Source organism: Amblyomma mixtum, chromosome 2 (assembly GCF_055824585.1).
Source record: "Amblyomma mixtum isolate Tamu chromosome 2, ASM5582458v1, whole genome shotgun sequence".
Classification (NCBI taxonomy): Eukaryota; Metazoa; Arthropoda; class Arachnida; order Ixodida; family Ixodidae; genus Amblyomma; species Amblyomma mixtum.
In genome coordinates this window covers 206,054,347-206,076,129 of record NC_143013.1, presented here as the reverse complement: position 1 = coordinate 206,076,129, position 21,783 = coordinate 206,054,347, and the positions used below count along the sequence as shown (strand labels likewise).

At 43.3% G+C, this 21,783-nt stretch overlaps 1 protein-coding gene across 1 annotated transcript; it reads left to right on the top strand.

The window, feature by feature from the left end:
* The first annotated feature begins 249 nt into the window (after positions 1 to 249).
* Positions 250 to 17,916, top strand: LOC149362339 (4 kDa defensin-like). The gene is made up of 4 exons (XM_089569698.1): positions 250 to 414; positions 13,387 to 13,448; positions 15,205 to 15,267; positions 17,708 to 17,916. Exons 2-4 carry the CDS (start codon positions 13,406 to 13,408, stop codon positions 17,824 to 17,826), a joined length of 225 nt encoding a protein of 74 aa, XP_089425824.1. The 5' UTR covers positions 250 to 414; positions 13,387 to 13,405; the 3' UTR covers positions 17,827 to 17,916.
* Positions 17,917 to 21,783: the final 3,867 nt, after the last annotated feature.

The window sequence follows — 21,783 nt, the reverse complement described above, 5'->3', positions numbered from 1 at the left end:
GAACCATCTGAGCATGCGGCAATTCTTTTTAGGTTGTTCCAAATACTGCCTGCGCCACCCGATAGTTGTGGAACCTTTGAGGTGCGCAAGAAGAGCAAAGAAATGTTTTGAAACGGCCGACCGGCGCCTGCTATTCTGTCGTATCGGTGACCTCCCTTCGTGCTCGAAATGGCCGCGATAAAAGTGTCTTGTAGCCTGGCTACGTAATTACCTTGCTGAAAGCGTCAGGTGCGATGGTCTCACCTCCCTCCGCGTCACGCGTTTTATCTCTCCGAACAAGGTTTAGCTGGCGCCAGCCCATTCACCGTATTTCCGCAGGTGATTGTGTTCCCATCCCGAAGTGCTGCGCGGTATATAAGTAAACCACGTGTGCAAGAGGCTGCTACTTCTCCCCTTGAGTGAAAGCATCCACACGTAAGTACATATTGTTTAGGCCTCTTATTCATTCCAGTTCTTCAAACGGGAACTAAGCTAGTGCGCACTGAAAGCAACTTAATCATGGTGAAAGTCGCGACCAATGCACGGGTGAAGCAAAAATCGGCGCTCCTGCTGTTATCAGTTCCGCGTACGTCCTTTCCTTTTCGTGCTGCTTTTGACGATCTGCTGTTCTTGTTTATCATCATCATCATCTCTCGGCAGCTCTAATATACGGCACTGTAGTCTGTCAAGGGTGTGATCCTGATCGTCTTCAACATCTTCTACATCTATGTTCGCCTGTGCAACATGAACAGCCTACTTCCTTACCTGCGCGGCCATGAACGCAGTGTGATATATACAGTGTAAAGTAAAGACACCATTACCAACTAGTCCAGCAAGAAGTTCTCTTATGATATATACAGGGAGAACCAGAAGCCATAGGAAAAAGTAAAAACTCGATTATTCGAAAGGTATAGTTAGCAGCACAATGCCGTTTTCGCATAAACGCTCAGGAAATAACAATTCTGTTTGGTAAAGAAAAAATGTATTGCAAAAATAGTTTCATTTTCCTCCGGCAGATAACAATTCAATTGTTTCAGCACTTAGTAGTGTGACGCTTTAGCACCATCTTGTGGCAACAAATTGCAAAAAAAAGATTTCTCGATAATAAATTAAAAATATTTCTGTTCATTTCGATGAAGACCGGATCGAGCTACTGTCTGTATTTTTGAAATTGGTGAATTTCTACTTTTTCTGTGACTTTTTCTTTCATTAGCTTTTTTTGGTATGAAATACTGTAGAAACGGCGCAGCAAGCTATGGAAGGTAAACGGATAGGTATAGTGTTGAAAGAGGGAAAGTGAGCAGAATACGTCAAGGAGCTAACGCGGGTTATTTATACCCTAGCCGAAATCAAGAATAAATGGGCATGGGCAAAGCATGTAATGCCAAGGCAAGATAACCGATGGTCCTTTAGCGATACCAAGAGAAGGCGAGCGTAGCAGGGGTGGCAGAAAGTTAGCTGCACGGCTGAGATTAGGAAGTTTGCGGGGATACGGTGGCTGCAGCTGGCAAAGCACCGGGTTAATTGGGGACACATGGGAGAGGCCTTTGCCTTGCAGTGGGTGTAGTTAGGCTCATAACGATGATAATATTACCAGTCAGTGGAAACATTTTGAGTATACCTATAAGCAGGTCGCGTTGTTTCACACGTTGTGATCTATGAGCAAAACGTGTTAACTCCACGTTACAAAGAGCGGTTTCGTGAACGGTGAAACTGGGAAAAAGAACAAGATTTCAAGTGGTTTCAGACTAGTGCTTAGGCGGCCTTGTAAAAGCTGAGTGGAGGCTTTATTCTGTACCCGCTGGAGCAATGGGGCCATAATATTGATCACACATAACTAAATTAATTGTTGTCATAAACGGCTGTTGCGTGCACACTCAATGAATTTTAACAAACCTAGCTTCTCTGTTACAAACGGGCCCTGTATATGCCCTAAACGTTGTGTGCAAAGCCTAGTCCAAAATATAGGTTTGATTCGCCCCATTACTTGCTGGAGCACATAGCGACGATCACGTCTCCATATTTTATTCTTGTATTTTATATTTTGCACACAATTATATGTACAGTAATATTCTTATTTTATAGCCTTTGACTTGTTAGCTACATACACGATCGCATCAGGCAACAGATAGACCTTCTGCTCAGTATGAGTACAAGTACAGCTTTGTTAGAAATCACTTTTAACCGTGGCGCAACTTTAAAATGTTGTAATACACTGCTATGAACTTACTAAAGGTAATGGTCTAAACTTTCAATGCGTAGCAGAATGTACCTTTTAAGCTTTACCTGCGCTGCCAACGAGTAACTAAGAGCACCATTCAAAAAACAGCGCGGGGTGAGGGAGCAGCGCAGGGTCGAGACAAAAGGAACATTGGAAGACACAAACAAGATGGCATTCGCTTTGAAAAAATGCGCATGTCGAGAGCTTCTGTGTATGAAAAGGATTGCAAATATTCAGTACACAAAAGTGTAGTTTCAGAATGAAGACTGTCAGTGCCCCCGAAGTAATTGGAAGATAGGTCTGAAAAAATGAGAGAGGAAATTTCTGAACAAGGATCACTTGCCGTACACACGAAAACTTACTCCAGTCGTTTAATTTCGGTAACATTTATGAAATCTGACAATACGGTTTTCAAGCAGAAGGCTTCGAGTTACTTAAAAGTAGTCGTTAAATACGAACTTTCTGAACAGAAATATTTCGTGAATGACTACTGTCTTTTTCAATAACCACTGACCCGCTCACAGCGGAATGGCGCCTAATCACAGGAATGGAAACCGATTTTCGGTGGAACTAGCATTCTGTCTCCTTAAGTTCTTCCTCTTGTGTATTCATCGATCATGAAGTCGCAAATCATGTAATGTAGATTCTAAACAAATCCATGAAACCTGGCACTACGGTTTTCAAGCAGAAGTCTTCGAGTTACTTAATAGCAGCTGTTAAATACGAACTTCTTAACAGGAAATCTTTCCTGAATCACTACTGTCTTTTTCAATAAACACTGACCCACTCACAGCGGAATGGCGCCTAATCACAGGAATGGAAACCGCTTTTCGGTGTAAAACTAGCGTTCTGTCTCCTTAAGTTCTTCCTCCTACATGTATGTGTTCATCGAAAATATAGTCGCTTCATCTACAACAAATGCAGGAACAAACAGCGCGCTTCATCTACAACGAATACATGAATAGAGGAACAAATACAGGAGCAAACAGCGAGGAACAAACGAACAACAAATACAGAAATTCCGATTCTCCACCGGTCTTTCGAGAACTAAGCAAATAAAAATCTTCTCTACCCGATAAAACGAGCAAGGATAAAATTTTTGGACTCCTTGATTCATGGAAACTTCGGCATCTCGGCAACACGTCATGTCACATCGTCGTTAACTTGCAAAGCACGGCAGATACAAAACCATATCTTCACTCCTTACTTCGCAAAAGCAAACTTACACTGATTTCTAATACTGGTAAAAACTATTTCACTATTTGCTACTTGAAGATGATTTTCCGCGTTTAAACTTTAAACATTTTCCATGTAACATGTTCTCACGCATTAATTTTCAAGAATGCATACCCAAAAATTCTAGACAAAGGCATTTTTGAGCGGGAAACTGATGATGAACGCAATTTTTTATATAATTTAAGATTTCACTACAAATATCAATATATCCGGAGATCACCTGACGGCAGTCTTGAATTTTTTTTCCAATAATCTTTTTGCTATCGTCAAAAGCGTTCACCACTGGTTTTCTGTGTCACTCTTAACACTTCGATGCGATCGATGGAAACGCTTTATAAGAAAGATTTTGCAACATATTAGGAGAATGGACCATTGCCTTTAATGCTTCTGTAACAGTATCTTATAATTTTCCAAGAATGTTGGACATGTTTGTATAGAGTGTTCTTTTGTACGAAGGAGTGGAAACATTGTTTTTGGTATTTTGCTTTCACTCTTCTTACTTGTACCAAAAAGCTCTGCAGTATTATGTAAATAAGCAAATGGAATTATTAGAGTGCTCTTAAGCCCTTTCTAGTCATTAATGTTTGAGGGATTGTTTTTTTTTTCTATCTAAAGAGAATAGGTCAAATGTTTTAGGGGAATCCCCCAAGGTGGAGTAGATTTGTAATAAGGGAGTAATTACTCATTGGCATCCACCCGAGCGCAGCCATTCGGCTACAAAGGAAAGCTATGCAGCTTTCTCAGAAACTTCGTAGTTACAGAAAAATTCGTCCTGGTCCGGGGTTCGAACCCGGGACCACCGCTTCACCGGAGCAGTCGCTCCACCAATTCAGCTAACCGGGACGGCAAGCTTATGGTAGGGCGAGAGTGAATTGATCAATAACTCGAAGTGGGAACTGTGTTGGTCAAATGTTTTAGGTTTGGTTTGGTTTATTGGGGTTTAAGGTCCCAAAGCGACTCAGGCTATGAGGGACGCCGTAGTGAAGGGCTCCGGAAATTTCGACAACCTGGGGTTCTTTAGCGTGCACTGACATCGCACAGTACACGGGCCTCTAGAATTTCGCCTCCATCGAAATTCAGCCGCCGCAGCCGGGATCGAACCCGCGTCTTTCGGGTCAGCAGCCGAGCGCCGTAACCACTGAGCCACCGTGGCGGGGCAAATGTTTTAGGGGAATCCCCCAAGGTGGAGTAGATTTGTAATAAGGGAGTAATTACTCATTGGCATCCACCCGAGCGCAGCCATACGGCTACAACACAGTTGCCACCAACACAGTTCCCACTTCGAGTTATTGATCAATTCGCTCTCGCCCTACCATAAGCTTGCCGTCCCGGTTAGCTCAATTGGTAGAGCGACTGCTCCGGTGAAGCGGTGGTCCCGGGTTCGAACCCCGGACCAGGACGAATTTTTCTTTAACTACGAAGTTTCTGAGAAAGCTGTATAGCTTTCCATTGTAGCCGTATGGCAGCGCTCGGAGGGATGCCAAAGAGTAATTACACTCTTATTACAATAGAGATAATAGGTGCGGATTCCTATCAATCTGCGAATAATCTGAACCTTGAGGCAACAGAAAATTCCTTCATAATTATTTACATTGCCATTCTTTTCCTACGCGATCCTCGCAAATCATACAGTTTGCCTTTCTTCCGAGCAGTTTATTTGTTTGTTTGATACATTACGAACGACAACAGTCACGGGGTACTCCACGCGCTTCGTAAACAACACAGCATTCTTGAAAGAAGGATTCCTTTCTCTCTAAACTGTTTAGTTCCTAATTCATTCGAACCGTCACTCACTTTAGTTGTTAGCTTAATACTAATGTTTAAAAACCACGCATTTAATATTCATGAAAATCTTGAAGCGCTGCTTCCTGATGCATTTACAATCAAAAAAGCAAAGTTTCACCAGGCATCTATGACACTGCATTATATCAGGTAAAGAAGGATGATAGAAAGGCATAACACTAAGGCCAATAATGCAGAAAATTAATCAACTTGTTAAGTATTCAGCATCCGGAGCAGAGACAAACAGTGCTCGTATGATGCAAATAAGCTATCCGAGGAAATCTAGTGAAAATACACGGGACCAAGAATAAAGTGCACACTACGATGACTGGTTTCTACGTCTTTTTGGCTGGTTTTCCTCTAATAAGTATGCACCAAATGGCAAAGATTTTCATTCTCATAACACAATTATCACGTCGCATAAACATATACATGGTTCAGTGAGAGAGTAGTGAACCTGTATGTTTTTGTTACTGTTTTTCTGTTATGCCCCTATTCTATGACAGTTGCGCTGACGACACTGCTATGTTGCCGCGGTGGCTCAGTGGTTACGGCGCTCGGCTGCTGACCCGAAAGACGCGGGTTCGATCCCGGCCGCGGCGGCCGAATTTCGATGAAGGCGCGAAGGCGATGAAGGCGTCTACTGTGCGATGTCAGTGCACGTTAAAGAACCCCAGGTGGTCGATATTTCCGGAGACCTTCACTACGGCGTCCCTCATAGCCTGAGTTGCTTTGGGACGTTAAACCCCAATAATACCAAAACCAAACTACTATGTTGTTCAGGAGAGTAAACCTGTATGATTTACTTTCTTGCCATATCATACCTTGTCAGTGCTTATATGCTCACCTGCTCACCTACGGACACTAAGATAAATCAAGCTATTATTTTCCTCGCTAAAAATACAGAAGCGAAACCCTTAAAAAGCTATAACTAGATGACGATGAGGTTAGCATTATTATAGTTACTAAAAGCACACGGTAGGCTAAAATGGAAAAAAAAAATAACTTGAAGGGACACTTTAGCTCCGCCTTAAGGGCACGACGCGACAGCGTGAATGGGTTAAGACATATATGTGGTACTGGTCCTTCTCTACTTTGCATTTATAGATCGCTACGTGTCTTCAGACCGCTCCTGGCACTGTGGTGCAGCAGTTAAGCGATGCGCCGCTGCTACGGCAGGTGGCGATTTCAAACAGAGCCACTGGTGCGGCTGGTGAGGCCCTGGTTGCTCTTCCGGCGCAGCCTCTCGCGACTGATCATCTGTCTGACTACCTGTCTCCGTGCATGGGCACTCTCCTCACAGTCAGGCGGGCGGGTTGTCGCCTGTCATGGGAGGCAGGTCCTGATGACGTCACTAGGTCGCGTGACCTTGTGCCACCTGCTTTTTCGCTTACATCGCCGACGTTGACGACGCCGAACTTCCTGCAACACGGAAGCCTTAAAGGCTGAACACAATCAGTTTTGGTTTTCTGCCAACCTCAACCCTTTCTAAACACTATTCGGTGACTGGCTTGCTTTTCAAACCTTAGTGCAGCCATAAGAATCCGACTTACAAAAGCAAGCGGCCGGCGGGGACGCCTGATTTCATTAGGATTTGTACTCATTCGCATTTCTCCTGAAAAAAAAAAAGAGATGCAGTAAAGGTGCCAACTTTTCTAAGCTCTGCTGGATCACTCACAACGATCAGGAAAACAAAGAAAAGTACACGGTATGCTTTTTGTTTTAAGCATGAGCATGGCTTAGTCTTTGCTTGTCTTACTTACTCTAAGCAGCAGCATCATCAGCCCGACTACACCCACTGCAGTACCAACGTCTCTCCCATATCTCTCCAATTAACCCTGTCTTGTGCCAGCTGCGACCACCGTATCGCAGCGAAGTTCTTAATCTCATCCGACTACCTAACTTCCTGCCGCGCCCTGCTACGCTTCCCTTCGCTTGAAATCCAGTATGTTACCCTGTTAACGACCATCGGTTATCTTTCGTTCGTATTAAACGCCCTGGCCAAGGCCATTTCTATTTGTTTACTCCGGTTATTATTCATAACAGTCTATTTTTATTTCTGTTCGATATTTATTCAACATGCGTGATGCTCTTCTGACCACGTACTTCTACATTTTGGCTACAATAGCGGTCTCTGTCACGGGATATGTTCAAAACACAGCGACACTTAGTGTGCGGACAAGAGCCAGGTAATGATCCAGTCTTTTGAGCACAATTACTCGCCCAAGTTTGTTCATCAAACCATAAAGCCTATTTTCTAGATACTATGTCAGCCAGAGCGTTTCAGAGAGTGTCCTTCCAGCTGATTCCGAAATTCCAACGAGCACTCAATGAACGTCATCTCGGAGAGCACATAAAAGAATGTCTTCCTTAGAATGCACATATCTTAATGTCCACCTTGGATGCGGCTTTCATATTCAACGAAGGCAGCACGGCCTGAGTTGGAGCTCTCAACGCGTTTGGGATATCACCGAGCTGCTAAATCGTTATATGGGTGCGTGAGGTGGGCAGTTGTCGAAAGTACTTTACTGGAAGGGATACAGAACAGACCCCAAAGAAGCCTACAAAAGCAAAGTAAAAGTTAGGAGGACAGTTGAGCTCCGCCTTTAAGGATATTACGCGACAGCGGTTCCTCCTGCCCACGTAGACAAGCAAATGTGTCCTCTTTCATAATCACAATCATTATGTGAAGACCACACGACATACGTACAAAGCCCCGCATAACCAAGCCGTTCAAGCGTGCCTGCGCGGCGTAGCGATAGCGCGCCTGGCGCTATCTCTAGGAACCTCTTGTAACAGCTACCTTTTCGACCAATACGGATTTTTCCGTCACGCCGACGCCGACAGCAACGCACACACCAGTTTTTCTGCGACACGCCACCCTCACGCTGTCGCGTGGTAAGTAAAGCAGCATAGGATTTACAGTTAAAGTGAGTACGTGGGGCCTAATCATCATCATCACCACCATAACTAGGCCCCACTGCAAAACAAAGGCTCCTGTCATTTCTCTCCAATTGACCCGGTCGTTTGCGTGCGTAGTGGTTGCTAAACGGAGGTTTTAGTGCATGTTGACTCTGGCCAAAAATTGAAGTAAGCAGTTTTTTTTACCTCCAATATGTTGAAATGTCACTGTTCGTTAAATGTGATCGATTACTGAGAAGACAACAAAAAATCGAAAGCCTATTTTGGTCCTGTACTATCTACAGAGTGATGCAAAGATACCGAACAAGAATGGTAGACATTTACATGGTAGTTTTGTTTTTCTGAAGTGTCTCGTGCCTTCAGAAGTGTCTTAAAATTTTCAATTTAGTTCTAGTTCAGTTGAAAGAAGAAACAATTGGGAAGAAAATAAAATAAATCCGATTGAGCTACGTTTAGAACTTGCTTATAGAGCTTAAGTGGTCTTAAGTAGGGCTCAAAACATGTGCGAAGAATATGACCTGCCATGTGCTCTTTAAGAGGCGCTCAACTGAATTTTAACGAACACACTTCTTTTGCCAAATAGAAAGCCCCTTTTTTTGTTCGTGATTGGTTGGTATAGTGCCTGATATAATGCGCCTTGCATTTGTGTTGGACATGGTGTTTCCAGATTGTTTTCTGTTTCGTTGCAGCGATATTTTTGCGCATTTTTATTTGTTGCTTAGAGGTCAATTCCATTTTTTGATATGTTAAACCTTGGCACCGACTGGATGGTGCTGGTGTTTTGTTTGTCGTGTTCCGCCTTTCTAATCTGTACCTTGTATCACTCCTATCTTGGTCCTGACCGGACCGATAGTATCTCTAATAAATAAATAAAAATAAATAAATAAATTCAGTATACAGGCGAGGGTCCCAAAGTCAAGCTACTGTCACTGGACCCCCTGTAGATAAATACTAACTTGAATAAAAACAAGCAGCATCACAGACAGGTACAATTAGCAGTAATAACAATGGTAATTTAAATAAGTAATATTTATATAATGGAAATGAAATAGAAGATTAGCAGGGCGAAAAACAGACAAGCAAATCAAAAAAATAACAAACCACTATAAATAATATTGTACAAAATACAGCATTGTGAAAAGACATAAAAAACAATTTTGAATACAAGGATACAGTTCTCAAACCACAAAAGACAAAGTCGAAATTTCTGGCAAATAATTAAGGACAAGGATTTCCTAAAGGGAATAGAGGCAGTTCACTCCGCTTATTGCTGCAAAAGAGAACTTTTTAAATTCGTTTTAAACATAGACAAAGACATAGGCGATCTTAAACTCAAGGGTAAATTATTCCACAGGGAAATGCATGCAAAATGAGAATGCCGTTTTCCATAATTAGTAAAAACTTGGGGAAGCAAGAAATTTTTTCGAGCTGCAAATCTTGTAGGGTTACAATTCTTTAAAAAACATTTGTCAGTAAACTCAAAAGAAAGTGTGTTGTTCATTAATCTAAAAAAAACATGATGGCTAGGTTGCAATCAAATAAATTTTTAACGGATAAGATATTATATTGACGAAGCAAAGGGATGGCAATAATGAATTTAGAATACAAGGATACAGTTGTCAAACCCCAAAAGACAAAGTCAAATTTCTAGCAAATAATTAAGGACAAGGATTTTCTAAAGGGAAGAGAGGCATTCACTCCGCTTATTGCTGCAAAAGAGAACTTTTTAAATTCGATTTAAACATAGACAAAGACATAGGCGGTCTTAAAAAACATTTGTCAATAAACTCAAAAGAAAGTGTGTTGTTCATTAATCTAAAAAAACATGATGGCTAGGTGCAAATGACAGTTGTAAGTGTTCCCCCATACTACAATGCCGAAGAAATAAACGCACAGCCGGCTCTGGGGTTAGTAACTAACAGAGCAGAGCAACTTTAAACGTAAATTTTCGACATGAGAGAATGTCGCTTTCCGTCTGGTAGTCGACATCTGCAGATCCTGACACTATAGATACGGCACCAACTTCACGCCGCCTAATTTTAGTTTAAAGCACTAAGGTGGCTGCACAAGCTACTATTAAAACAAGACTTCTGATAGCCATCACAGATATCGGCAAGAATGTTTTGCAGGTCATAGCACTATCGACGTCAGCGCCGCTTACAGTGTAGTATCAATCTCCTTTTTTAGGTGATTTTCGGAGATGACACAAATACGTGGCTGAAGAGTGGAAGAAACGATGACTAGCTGCAAGAGAAAAAACTAAGGCGCCTTAATTTATCTTTAGGAACAATAACCCTCTAAGCTGCACGCAGTCCTCTTCATAAGATGTACTATTATATCCACTCCAAGTGGCGTATCCCGACTGCCACCACAGCTACGTCGTTTGTACAGATCACACCGTCGCCATTGGCTGTGGCCTGAATTTTTTGTGAATTTAATATATAAATTCCTGACAAAATCACGAGTTCTGTTCTAAGTATTGTTACCATAGGGAATGATCTTCAAAAATACTCCAATACTTTTATACCCGTCTGCGACAGTAGGCTGCTCCTTTAAAGGGGCTCTGAAGCACATTCTGAAGAGAGTACATAAACTTTCTCAATCACTAGATTCTATGAACACCTCAGCCAAATACACCTCGACGTGGAGCAGGAAATCCAATATCACGCCCAGCCTTCTCCGGCGGCTTTATCATACTCGAGCCCCTCCTCCTTCTAATGCAGCTGCGTATTTCTGTGCAGATATGGCTGTTGGTTAGATTCTTCCACATGTCATGCAGCACCATGGCCGCGGCCAGTCAGCCTTGTCGCTCATCCGGGTATTCCCAGGCGCGGCGGTAGCCGATGGTGGGGCCCAGTGGGTGGGGCCGGTGGAAGAGTGCCGACCTTTGAGCGTGCAAAAAGGAACGAGAAGAGAAGGAAAGGCACAAAAGGGCTGAAATTCAAATTTTGACTGCACATAACTCACCTTCTGCCCCGCCGCGGCGGCTCAGTGGTTACGGCGCTCGGCTGCTGGCCCGAAAGATGCGGGTTCGATCCCGGCCGCGGCGGCTGGATTTCGATGGAGGCGAAATTCTAGAGGCCCGTGTACTGTGCGATGTCAGTGCACGTTAAAGATCCCCAGGTGGTCGAAATTTCCGGATCCCTTCACTACGGCGTCCCTCATAGCCTCAGTTGCTTCGGGACGTTAAACCTCAATAAACCAAACCAAACCAAATAACTGAGCTTCTACAAAACCATTTAAAAAATTCTTGCTAGAAGATCCTCGTGAAGCAGCGTCCTTGAACATCGACGGAATACTGCACATTTATTCAGAGCCTCTTTCAGAGACCCTTTAAGAGGCTTGTAGTAACACTTTCAGGAAACCGTTTTCAGGAGGAGAGTGTCAATATTTTGACTGCGGGATGTTAAACAGGCACCGGGATTCGGTCCCAATAGCAGTGAAGTCCACAGTTTATTATGCACTGTTCTTATTTTAACTGTTGCCATTTGAACTTGTCAGTTCCACCTGAAAATAAACAACACTGAAACTGAAACTAAGGATGTGTAAAAAGCTTGCCTTACGAGCAACTGCTAGCATCCCATGTCATGCACTTACACTTGTTCTCATAAATAAACCGCTTTGGTTCCAATCGATTTACACTTATTGCCTCACGTGTACAGACCGTTAGTCTGTTTTGAAGTGTAACTGCATATTTGTGGCCTTGATAAACCTTCAATTTAACACCCTTATAGGTATCAAACACACCCTAATGGCGCAATAGTGGTGTCTTACTTTCGAACAGAGTACAGACGTCACTCCATATCCAACCATGTTGCTGTTTTACGGAACAATCTTGCGCTTATCTACCCGGACCAGAAATGTGTCGAAACGGATAATTCATGCACATTTACTTTTCTCTGGTGCACTATATGGGTCCCCACTTATTCTGTAAATGTGGCTGAAATACGAAAGGGTCTGTTTCTACGGAAAAGCGAAATCAGTTGCTGTCTCTGCAGTGCAGTTGAGAATGTCCTCTTGGCACTATACGGCCGAAGCAAAACTAGCTATAAGAAAGAAAAGGCTGGTCTTTTCAGTCATTGCTGACAATGTCTTCCCTATAATATTGGAGCTACTCTGACGTATTTTTATCCTCCTTGGCTGTGGCTAAATTATTTTCTTTCTTTATGTTTTGAAATTTTGTACCCTGGAAAGCGCTTTTCATCTGTAGCGAAGGTTGAAACTGAAGCCGAGTTATTTGTGGCTGGTTTTCTTTTCTCACCCTCTGAACGTTTTTGCTCAACGTTTGTTTCAAAAGAATTCTAGGTAATACAAAATCTCCTTTCCTGAATTAGACCCTGTCCGCTGTCGAAGAGTGTTAAGCTAAGCAAAAGTTTTGTTTGTATTTATTTGAAATTACATGACAGAAGTGAACGAAGATGTGTAATATTTTCTTTTATTCGCTGGGTGTATGTCCAGGTTCGCTATTTTTGTTTTTTTTTTTGTCCTAAAGACGTAGGAGGTATGCGATGCGGTTTTCATTGTTTTTGGTTTGCGTGCTATTTCTCCCCTTGCCTGTTTGTTAATTCTGTGTATCTCATTGTTCGCTATTTCAATTTTTTGTTTTGTCCTATAGACATTTTAGCTATGCGTTGTTGTTTCCTTCATTTTCCATTGCATCTGTGTTAATTATGTGTAACTCATTGATCGTTACATATAATTCATGTAGTACGTATGCGATGTTGTTACTTTTCTTGTGTTGCTTTGTGTACTTTGCTGTGTAATTTGCCACCCCCCTAAGCAATGTAACGGGTGACGGGGCCACGTCAGGCATAAAATGAATTGCCTTTTGTCCCGTCACCTCTGAAAAATCGATGTCAAAAATAAACTTCACTTCACTTCAAAAATATCGTGAATGAAAACGAATTTCCTAACTACGAGATCAAACAGTTGTAGCGCCCCCTCTAAAGGGCTTCGAAACCTTTAGCGCCCCTGCTGGCATTAGTTTGCATAATAATCTTTAGTGTGGTTCACCACGCTATTGGTATTTCATCACAACGAATTACTCGTTTTGGAAAAGCACATTTTGGTGTTGTTATGGTTGTTTCAGTAACTAAGCCTAAGAAGAAAAAACAGCCGAATATGCCATTATTAAAAAAAAAAGAAAACCTGCACCTTCGCATTCTAGCGATGAGGATTTACTGAGAACTCCGCTGACATCCAGAGTTGCAAAAATGCGCGCTAACCGTCTCCACCTGCATCCACAGGTGTCAAAGCCAGCGCAAGATGAGGTTCTTCTTCGTCCTCTCCCTGCTCGGACTGCTGGCCGGTGAGGACACTTGCAGCGCTTTCCTTGCCATGGATTTATTACTAATAATGATCTCCTCTTATCAAGTTTCAACCTCATTCGTTCGATTCCATCTTATAACACACGGAACAAAATGTCATGGCCCGTACCTTTCTGCCGCACTACGTACGGTAAGCAGTCACTGACATATAGTCTACCACACTACCTCAATATTCTGCACAAGAACAACATCATACTTGAAAAGATTTCACGGCATAAATTAATAACACTTATTCCTTTGTTTGAATGTGTTTGAATGTGTTCCTTTGTTTGAATGTGCATCATTTTGGCATCATGATTAGAACATATACATATAGCTTTGTGTATCTTCTTTCTACTTGATTTTTATCTCGGTTGATTATAAATGCGTTTCCTGTACATAAAAATTTTGAGCAGTTTCTTTTGTCCAATAATGTCGAGTGCTAATAGAGGCATAACATCATGCAAATGTTAATGTATATATTTTGTGGCTGTATTTTCTTTTGTGCTTGTGAGTGCGCTCTTCCACTGCTGTTGTGATTAGCTGCCAGGCGATACCGCCGGCAGAGGGCGCAGGGTGGCCCTCAAGCTGCACCAACGCAGCTTTTTGCCTTGCGTCCTCTCTCCTCTGTTACTCATGTAACCTTGTGAGAGTTAATAAAGATGTATGTATGTATGTTATTAGCGGCACCTTTGAATCAGAGCCTTTGCGGGCGTCGCCGCGCCAAGTAAATAACAGTATCAGTCTTGTTTACTTCGTAGCTCTTTAATATTTTACCTTTGTGGCACTTTGCATCTCTTCCTCTCCCAGAGTAGCATGCCAGCGGTTTTTAAACGCCGGCTAAATTCTCTGTATTTCATTAAAGAGTTTCTTTCTCTCTCTTTCTCTCTGAACTGCATATGCGTCCAATGTTCTAAGCTGTGTTATTCTGATTTCTGAGACGGTTTTTGCATTCTTGACGTTACGCGCATTGCGCCCTTATGCGGTTGCAGCTGGTATTTTTTGAAGTTCTCTATCTGTAGGCCTACAGACAGGCTTTCTACCTGTTTTTCGGACGAAGTTGCGCGCGATCGTAACTAACAAGCCTGCCGGGGAAAACGGAGTGAGGGGCATAATTTGTGGACTCAAGCTTCTCTGTCCAGTGAACCATGCTTGCAAACTGCTCAGTTCTACAATGCTTCAAGTTGCAAATTTTTGGACCTTAAGGTCTGTGTAAGGAATTTCAGGATGTGGCTGGGATGTGTAAGGACTTGAATCTCCTCGCAACTAAATTTGCCTACCTTCAGAATAATATTTGCTGAAAATGTTGTAACGGTATAGATCTGGCGTAAAGAATAGCCCTTATTCATCTGCCTGTCACCTCCGACCATGCGAATGTTTTCTATCGCCACATGTCCGGACTAGATATGTTAAATATGCCCCTAACTCCACCCCTCCTATGTTCCACTAATTCCTAACAAAGTTCCTGATGACATGTATTTGCATAGCAGCCTCAAAAAAGTAAAACTGTCCGTTTCAAAACTGTTCCAGTCCTAATACTCCTGAGTGCAAAGTATACCACGCTCATCTCTTTTGTACTTTTAGAAGCTTCGCTTCTTTTTTTTTCAAGTATTGTTGTCATCTGCTAAGAATTGCCTTACAAGCCTTCCTGTGGCTTAGGTGGGCCCGAAATTGTCGCCTGTTCTTTAAAAATACATGTTTATTGCTTTTAGAACGATTCCTGCCGCACTGTGCTAACTGCGCATGTCCTTCGCGCAGTTCTCCTGGCCCTAGCCTCTGGAGCCGAGAAGGAGGGGAGCCAAGAGCCTCACCTGCGAGTCCGTAAGTGCAGTAGAGCACAGTATACCAACTTATGCAGCACAGGAATCACGCAGAAGGGGCTCGCTGGCAGTTCTCAAATCCATGTTGTGTCGGTTGCCGTTATAAGAACGTTGACAGAAGTTGAGGCGCGGAAGTGATACCAGCGTGATGATCAGCATTGCGCTTAGAACCAGCAGGCAACGCATGTCCAGCCTCTATACAAGAATTCGTAAAGCAGCATTTCTAAACAAGTGATTCTGCATTTCGCACCTTCCTGGCTAGTTCCTAAGCACGTCCGTTGTTATTCTACCTTAAAGGTAAACATTCTCGGTACAAATCTCGCCTGCCTAGGCTAACTTCAACTCAGCAGGGTCGAAAGCAACACTAGCTAACGCCTCAAGGAGACTCACTGCGTTTCGAGAACGAATTATTTTTTCATCTGAACTCAAAAATTTCGTTATCATCACTTGAAGGTCCGGTCGTGCACATAAGCGAGAATTCCCCGGATAAAGTTTGCCAACTGTGAGATGATGTCTGCAAATGCCGAATCGTTCCGGCAGAACCCTGCTCAAATAGAGCTTCCTTGGACATCATTTTTAATCGAGAGGCAACTATGGAATGTTGTAAGATGCTGCTACGAACTTACTGATGGGAACAGTCTAATCGTACAATGCTTAGCATGACAAACTCTTAAAGTTTGTCTTGCACAAGCACCCATTAGTTCAGACTGTCGCAGAAAACCAAAGAGATGCATTTTTTGCAATAGATAGCGGAAAACTGCAAGCGTCCCTTGGAGGTATCTGCGGATATATTGATTATTATTGTGCAATTTTGCAACATGCAAAAAACTGCGTTAATAAATAACTTCCCGTTGAAAAATGAGCTTCCCCGGGATTTCCGGGTACGTAGAAGCACTACTGCCAGGTCAACTGAAACAATGCTGGGGTAACTGGCGTTAAAGTTAGCCCACTAAAAAAACATCTTAGTAAAACTGTGGCGCAACCAAATTACTCCTGAATTCATATACCTATACTATGTTAATGCCTTTGCAGTGTACGCTTATAATATTTACTGTTTACATATTGTCTGCGTATTATAACAACTAGCATTGTTTCAACATTTTGTTATTCTTTGTATAATACTACCGACATTAGCCTTATTTTATGTGTTATTTGATTGTTTCCGTCACAGCTCGGTTGTATTTTCGTTTTACCGTTTGTTGTTTTTCTTAACATGCTGATCAGTTGAATGTTCCGATTATGCTTGACCGCGTTCTGTTAACCTTACTAAGCCCTCCTGCCACAATCCCACTTGGGATTAGCAGTATTTGTAAATAAATAAAACAAATAAATAAACAGATTGCTAGAAGCCATGCTAACTGTCTACTCCCACGATTTACGTCTCGTGGCTATAGCCGCTAAGATGGACCGCCGAGCACAAAACCTGCTGCTCCAACCATATTTCAGTGCCCCCTGAAAGACAGAGCCAATCAGTCCCGTAACATTGGTACTCTATCTTGAGGGGTACGCTTCCCTGTTCCTAGTCTGAATGCAACCTTGTTTGGCACGACGCGTGATAGATGCGGCAGAGGAGTATATACGCGGCGCAAGAACATTACAGACGTTAGCATCTACTATTTCAATGTCATTTTGGTATAGCGTATACAGCTAGTTCGGATCGAAAAGCCGTAGTAGTAGTAGTCGGCGCCGCGTGTCTCAAATAATCGGGGGCTGCGTAAAAACATCGTATCACTCCAACCGCTTGCCGCAGAATGTTCCAGATAGTGTCATATGATTCAGTGTTTCGTGCAGCATAAACTTACATTTAAGCTAAAGCCTTTCTCGCGGCAGAGAATCGAACCGGCTGCTTAAAACAAGAAGAACTATAGCGACCTATAATCGGGGGCTGCGTAAGTTCGGGTGTCCACCAAGATAAGTGAGACTGTTACTGCGTCATTTCCTTTCTTCGAAAAAAATCAATTTTCAATTTGTCCAACGGGCAAGGCGCCGCACCGAATGGGCGATGGCGCTCCATGGACTGCCTGGCAGAGCTGCAACACGCTGTCGAGTTCTACTCCTAAAGGCGAAGCTTAAGCGTCCTCCCAATACTCTCTCACTCTCACCCGCTGCTACCACGGACTTCATTCTTCGTCAGCAGCAGCCGCCTCCTTCCAGCTCGCACAGAACGCAAGCAATCAGCTCATAACTGAGCGCCTAACGGTTACGTCATAAATGATGCTCTCGGATGTCTTCTTCGCAGGCTCTCTCCATTCATGACGAGCTAGCGCATGGCTCGTAGAATTCAGTTTTCCCCCCGAGGAACATTTTTTTATATTTTTGTCGCAAACTCCCACTGCTTATTTCGCCTCATCGCGTGTGTGACGAATCACTCGTTAGATCATCAAGCTCTTCACCAAAGGCTACATCGAGTGAGCCTGCCGATTAATTCACCGCACTTGCAGGCCGCGGTTACGGCTGCCCAATCAACGAATCCTGCCACAAGTACTGCCTTAGCATCGGCCGCCGTGGAGGCTACTGCGGGGGACAGTGGCGGCTCACCTGCCTCTGCTACAAGAATTGAACGCGACCGGTCACGGCGTCGTAATAAACACTGCGCGCATGCGCGGAGCTGTCTCCGACAGCGCATGTGCGCGGCAGTTGCTGTCCCATGTGGGCTGACTACTGCTCTCGTTCCTCCTCTTAGGCTAAGAAAAATGGTTCTAGTTAATGCATTATAGGGATTACGGAGTTACAATTCGACTCTGCCATGTCCCGGCGCCCGGTCTTCGCTTCTCCCTCTTTATGCTTATTACAATCTGTCCGTACGCGAAAGTGCGCGGAGATCGTTTTAACATTGTCCGGTAAGGGATACGAGGGAAAGAAGAGGAGCTCAGGATCCCGCTAGAGAACAGATGTTGAACTTTAAGCAAGGAAGACGTTAGTATACAAGCTAAACTTTGGCAAAATAGTCACAGCGAAAAGGTAGCTAGGCAGGATACTGGCAAGCTCACCAGTAAACGAAACACCTGTTAAAAAATACGAAAGCATGAAAGCTTCGATTCGTATAGGCACAGAAAACTGACAGAATTGTAAAAGCGAATCAATAAGCATAAGGTGAACCACGCAAAGAAGTATAATATGGAGACCACCGAGTATTCTCACAAAAGCGGAGATAAACTAAATAGGCGATAAAGAGGAATTAGATGTGGTCAAAATTCACACCTGCGCACTAAGAGACAAAGATAACGATGTCATAGCAATATGTATAAAATAAATAAAGTAGCCGATGAATTTCACACAGATTTTTACAGTATAGCCCAAATAATCACGACACTAATAATAGTGACTGCGGTGCAGGGAAATTTGATATCCCGCCGCTAACGGAAGTGGAAATAAAGAAAACCTACAAGCAATGTGCCATTAAGCCTGAAGACATCATCATCACCATCAATGAAAAGGGGGAAAGCCGCAGGTGAGTATCAGGTAGCTGCAAATGTGCTGACGTGTGGTGGGGACATTGTTGTAGAAAATTTTACCACCTCGTGTACGAAATGCCCGACGAGCTCGAGAGCGCCGGAAACCTGAAATAACGCTAACATTGTCATAAATAATAATAAAAAAAGGAAATGGCAAGGGAGTGAAAAACTACACAACGATCAGCTTGCTGTTCGTATTTTGCAGGTATTTACCGAGATAATCGCTAATTGGATTACAGTAATATTAAACGACAGTGAACCAAAGGATCAGGCTCACTTTTAGAAAGAATTTGCGGAATTCCTTTCTTAAGGCCGCGTCAGCGGCGACACAATCAGCATCTGTTTCGCCGTCATGACAACGATGGGCCACACGCCCGAAGAACATTTTTCAATTCAGTCACTCGACCGTACGCACTTTACAAAGCCATCGGAGCAGTTTTGTTGGCGACCACTGTTATAGCTGTTAAAATTAGAGTGGAAAAGTGGGTCTTCGTTTCAAGTTGGCATGGGTGCTGACGCAGATATGCGTACGGGCCCCTGCCGGCGCGCATCGATAACAAGTAGTAGGACGGGGCTAAATGAGATGAGCCCCCCCCCCCCCCCCCCCCCCTTCGTCTCCCTGTGCCATTCATGCATCGCGGGTAATGTATTGATAAAAATACAAGAATCGATCAGTTGATTCTGACTTGTGCCTGAACTTTTTCTACCTTCCTTTCTCTCTTTATTTTCTTTCTTTCCTTCTTTCTTTCCATTTTTCAGTACTGGTTGGCGACCACTCCATCTTGCTTCAGTGTCTAGCGAAAATATTATTTGAAATATACGACCCTACTGTTATGCGATATCTTACGGTTGTCGTCTGACAAAAAAAAAAGTCCGGTTTCTTCGTACCGAAATTCCCCGATTGATTAAGGCCATGGCATCATTATCGCGGCCAAATTTGGAAACCTGCGGACTAAAATGTTCGATTACCTTTCATTGGATTAACATCACTGAACAGCACTAACAGACAGGACGGAAGAGAACACAGACTCAAGCGCTGACTAGCAACCGAATTGCAACAGGGAAGGCAGCAATATCAAGGAAAAGGGGCAAGCAAAACACAGACCAAACATATCGGGGGAAGTTCACAATCAGTTACTATCAGTGATGTCATTGGCTAAGATAGGCAAGCTCCTGCGGGATCAGAGCCAAAGACGGCTTGATGACAAACGTGTCGCCGTAGTTGTATGTGTTGAATGCTTTGCAGGTGAGCCGTGAGGTCTGGTCTTTATATCTAGTGAGGATAATGGTGTTTTTAAGGAATACTACACAGTCTTCGGAGTCCGTACAATGTATGACCGTGTTATTTTTCCATGACTGGTTTTCGATGTCTTTCGCCTGCTTGCGTAGCTACGGTCCCACCGATATCGAATCGGCCACATGACAAGGCATCTTATATACAACATCACAACGACAGCTGATAAACTTTTTCGGCTTTTTTTTTTGCAGGCTTTCTTGCTTTTTTCTAGGTTGACTTGCTTGCACATCACCCTCCCCCCTCCCTCAGTTTGTTCCTGGCGGAGCAAAGCAGTTGTACACCAGCTTCGCGCACAATCCCCTTCAGACTGTGCGACACCTTGTGTACATATTGTAAAGTACTTGTTGACGAAGGGGGCTTTAATACCAAGTGCGAAGACAGACAAGGCCACGCGAACTGGGGCAGCAAAAGCGACATATTCCACACGGCGCGAGCCCTACTCTGTCGTCGTCAGCAGCTATGCGCCACCTGGCAATGCTAGGTGGCAATATGCATTGCGTGTGGTGTTTTTCCTTGCTGACTGAACATCAGCGTTGACGCACACATTCTTCTGAATTTTCGGTTCCGCGATCAATGACTCCACTACGTTTAACAGCAGCCTCAAGGGGTATATCCTTCAGTGGTTAGCCTTTTTGTACTTGTGCGTCGAAGCTTGCCTGGGATTGATGCACCCAAGATCTGTCCAATTCGGCTTCCATGCACGTCTTGGCAATTCCGCGCTTCACTATCTTTGAGTGAGCCGACTGAAATGGCAGAAGGCTCTTCCGAGAGCGCGCTGAATAAACCCGGCACACGTGTTCATCGGATAGAAGTGGAATTTGTGCTACAGTCTATATCAGTGAGACATGCCCCTGTATCAGTGACCGTCCACGCAAGCATGCGAAATTCAATTCAATTCACCTTTATTTTCAACATTTCAAAATGTTGACGGTCTCCCAGGCAAAAAGGTGTAGCAATAGATTGACTAGGCCTGGAAGCCGGCGGCAGGCAACAGTGACAGCAGTACAAAAAAAATTCTATACAAGATATCAATTGCTATCACATTTTATCACATTTTATCGCAAATTTACATAAATAAGAGGTGAAGTAATTGAATCAAAAAAGATGTCGAGATGTTATACAAAGGATAGGGTTAACAAGCACATGATACTGCAAAAAAAGCGATAATTGCACATATGGGAGGTTAAACTACCATGTGCATGTTTTTATTGTACACGTTACCATTTTAAGCCAGAAACAGCAAACACGGATCACTCCAGAAACATTGAACGCGAAGTTTTACGTGTTATTCGAGCGTTATTAAAACTAGATAGATCTTTTTTTAGTAACACTGCCACTGTATAGCTTAATGACTGGAGTTCGGTGGTATGGAATCAACCATTTTCAGGGGCACGTGTTTTCGAAATATTGCCGCGTAACGTTGCACCTGAGAGTGAGAGAAGGAATTCTTTATACATTTCATTAGCAAAATAAAGTTGGCAGAGGAGGCGGTAACTATAAAGAGACTCGATATTGATGACATGATGGTGACGAAATAGCGGGGCTGAAGGATGTAAATATGGCACATTGTTTATGCAACGCATGGCATATTTTTCTAGACGCAGAAGTGTACCGACGTTTTTTTTTGTAGTCGTTCCCCATACAAGTGTGCAATAGTTAAGGTGTGAACGGAAGAGTGCGTGGTAAACTTGTAGTCTATTGGATATCAGAAAGATTGGTTTGGTTTATTGGGGTTTAACGTCCCAAAGCATCAGGCTATGAGGGA

What these genes read in the sequence shown, in the direction of transcription:
- LOC149362339 (XM_089569698.1), top strand. Translation starts at nt 13,406, where the DNA reads ATGAGGTTCTTCTTCGTCCTCTCCCTGCTCGGACTGCTGGCCG. An exon ending in CCTGCTCGGACTGCTGGCCG is followed by an intron (nt 13,449 to 15,204) that starts GTGAGGACACTT and finishes TCCTTCGCGCAG; the next exon opens with TTCTCCTGGCCCTAGCCTCT. An exon ending in AGAGCCTCACCTGCGAGTCC is followed by an intron (nt 15,268 to 17,707) that starts GTAAGTGCAGTA and finishes CCGCACTTGCAG; the next exon opens with GCCGCGGTTACGGCTGCCCA.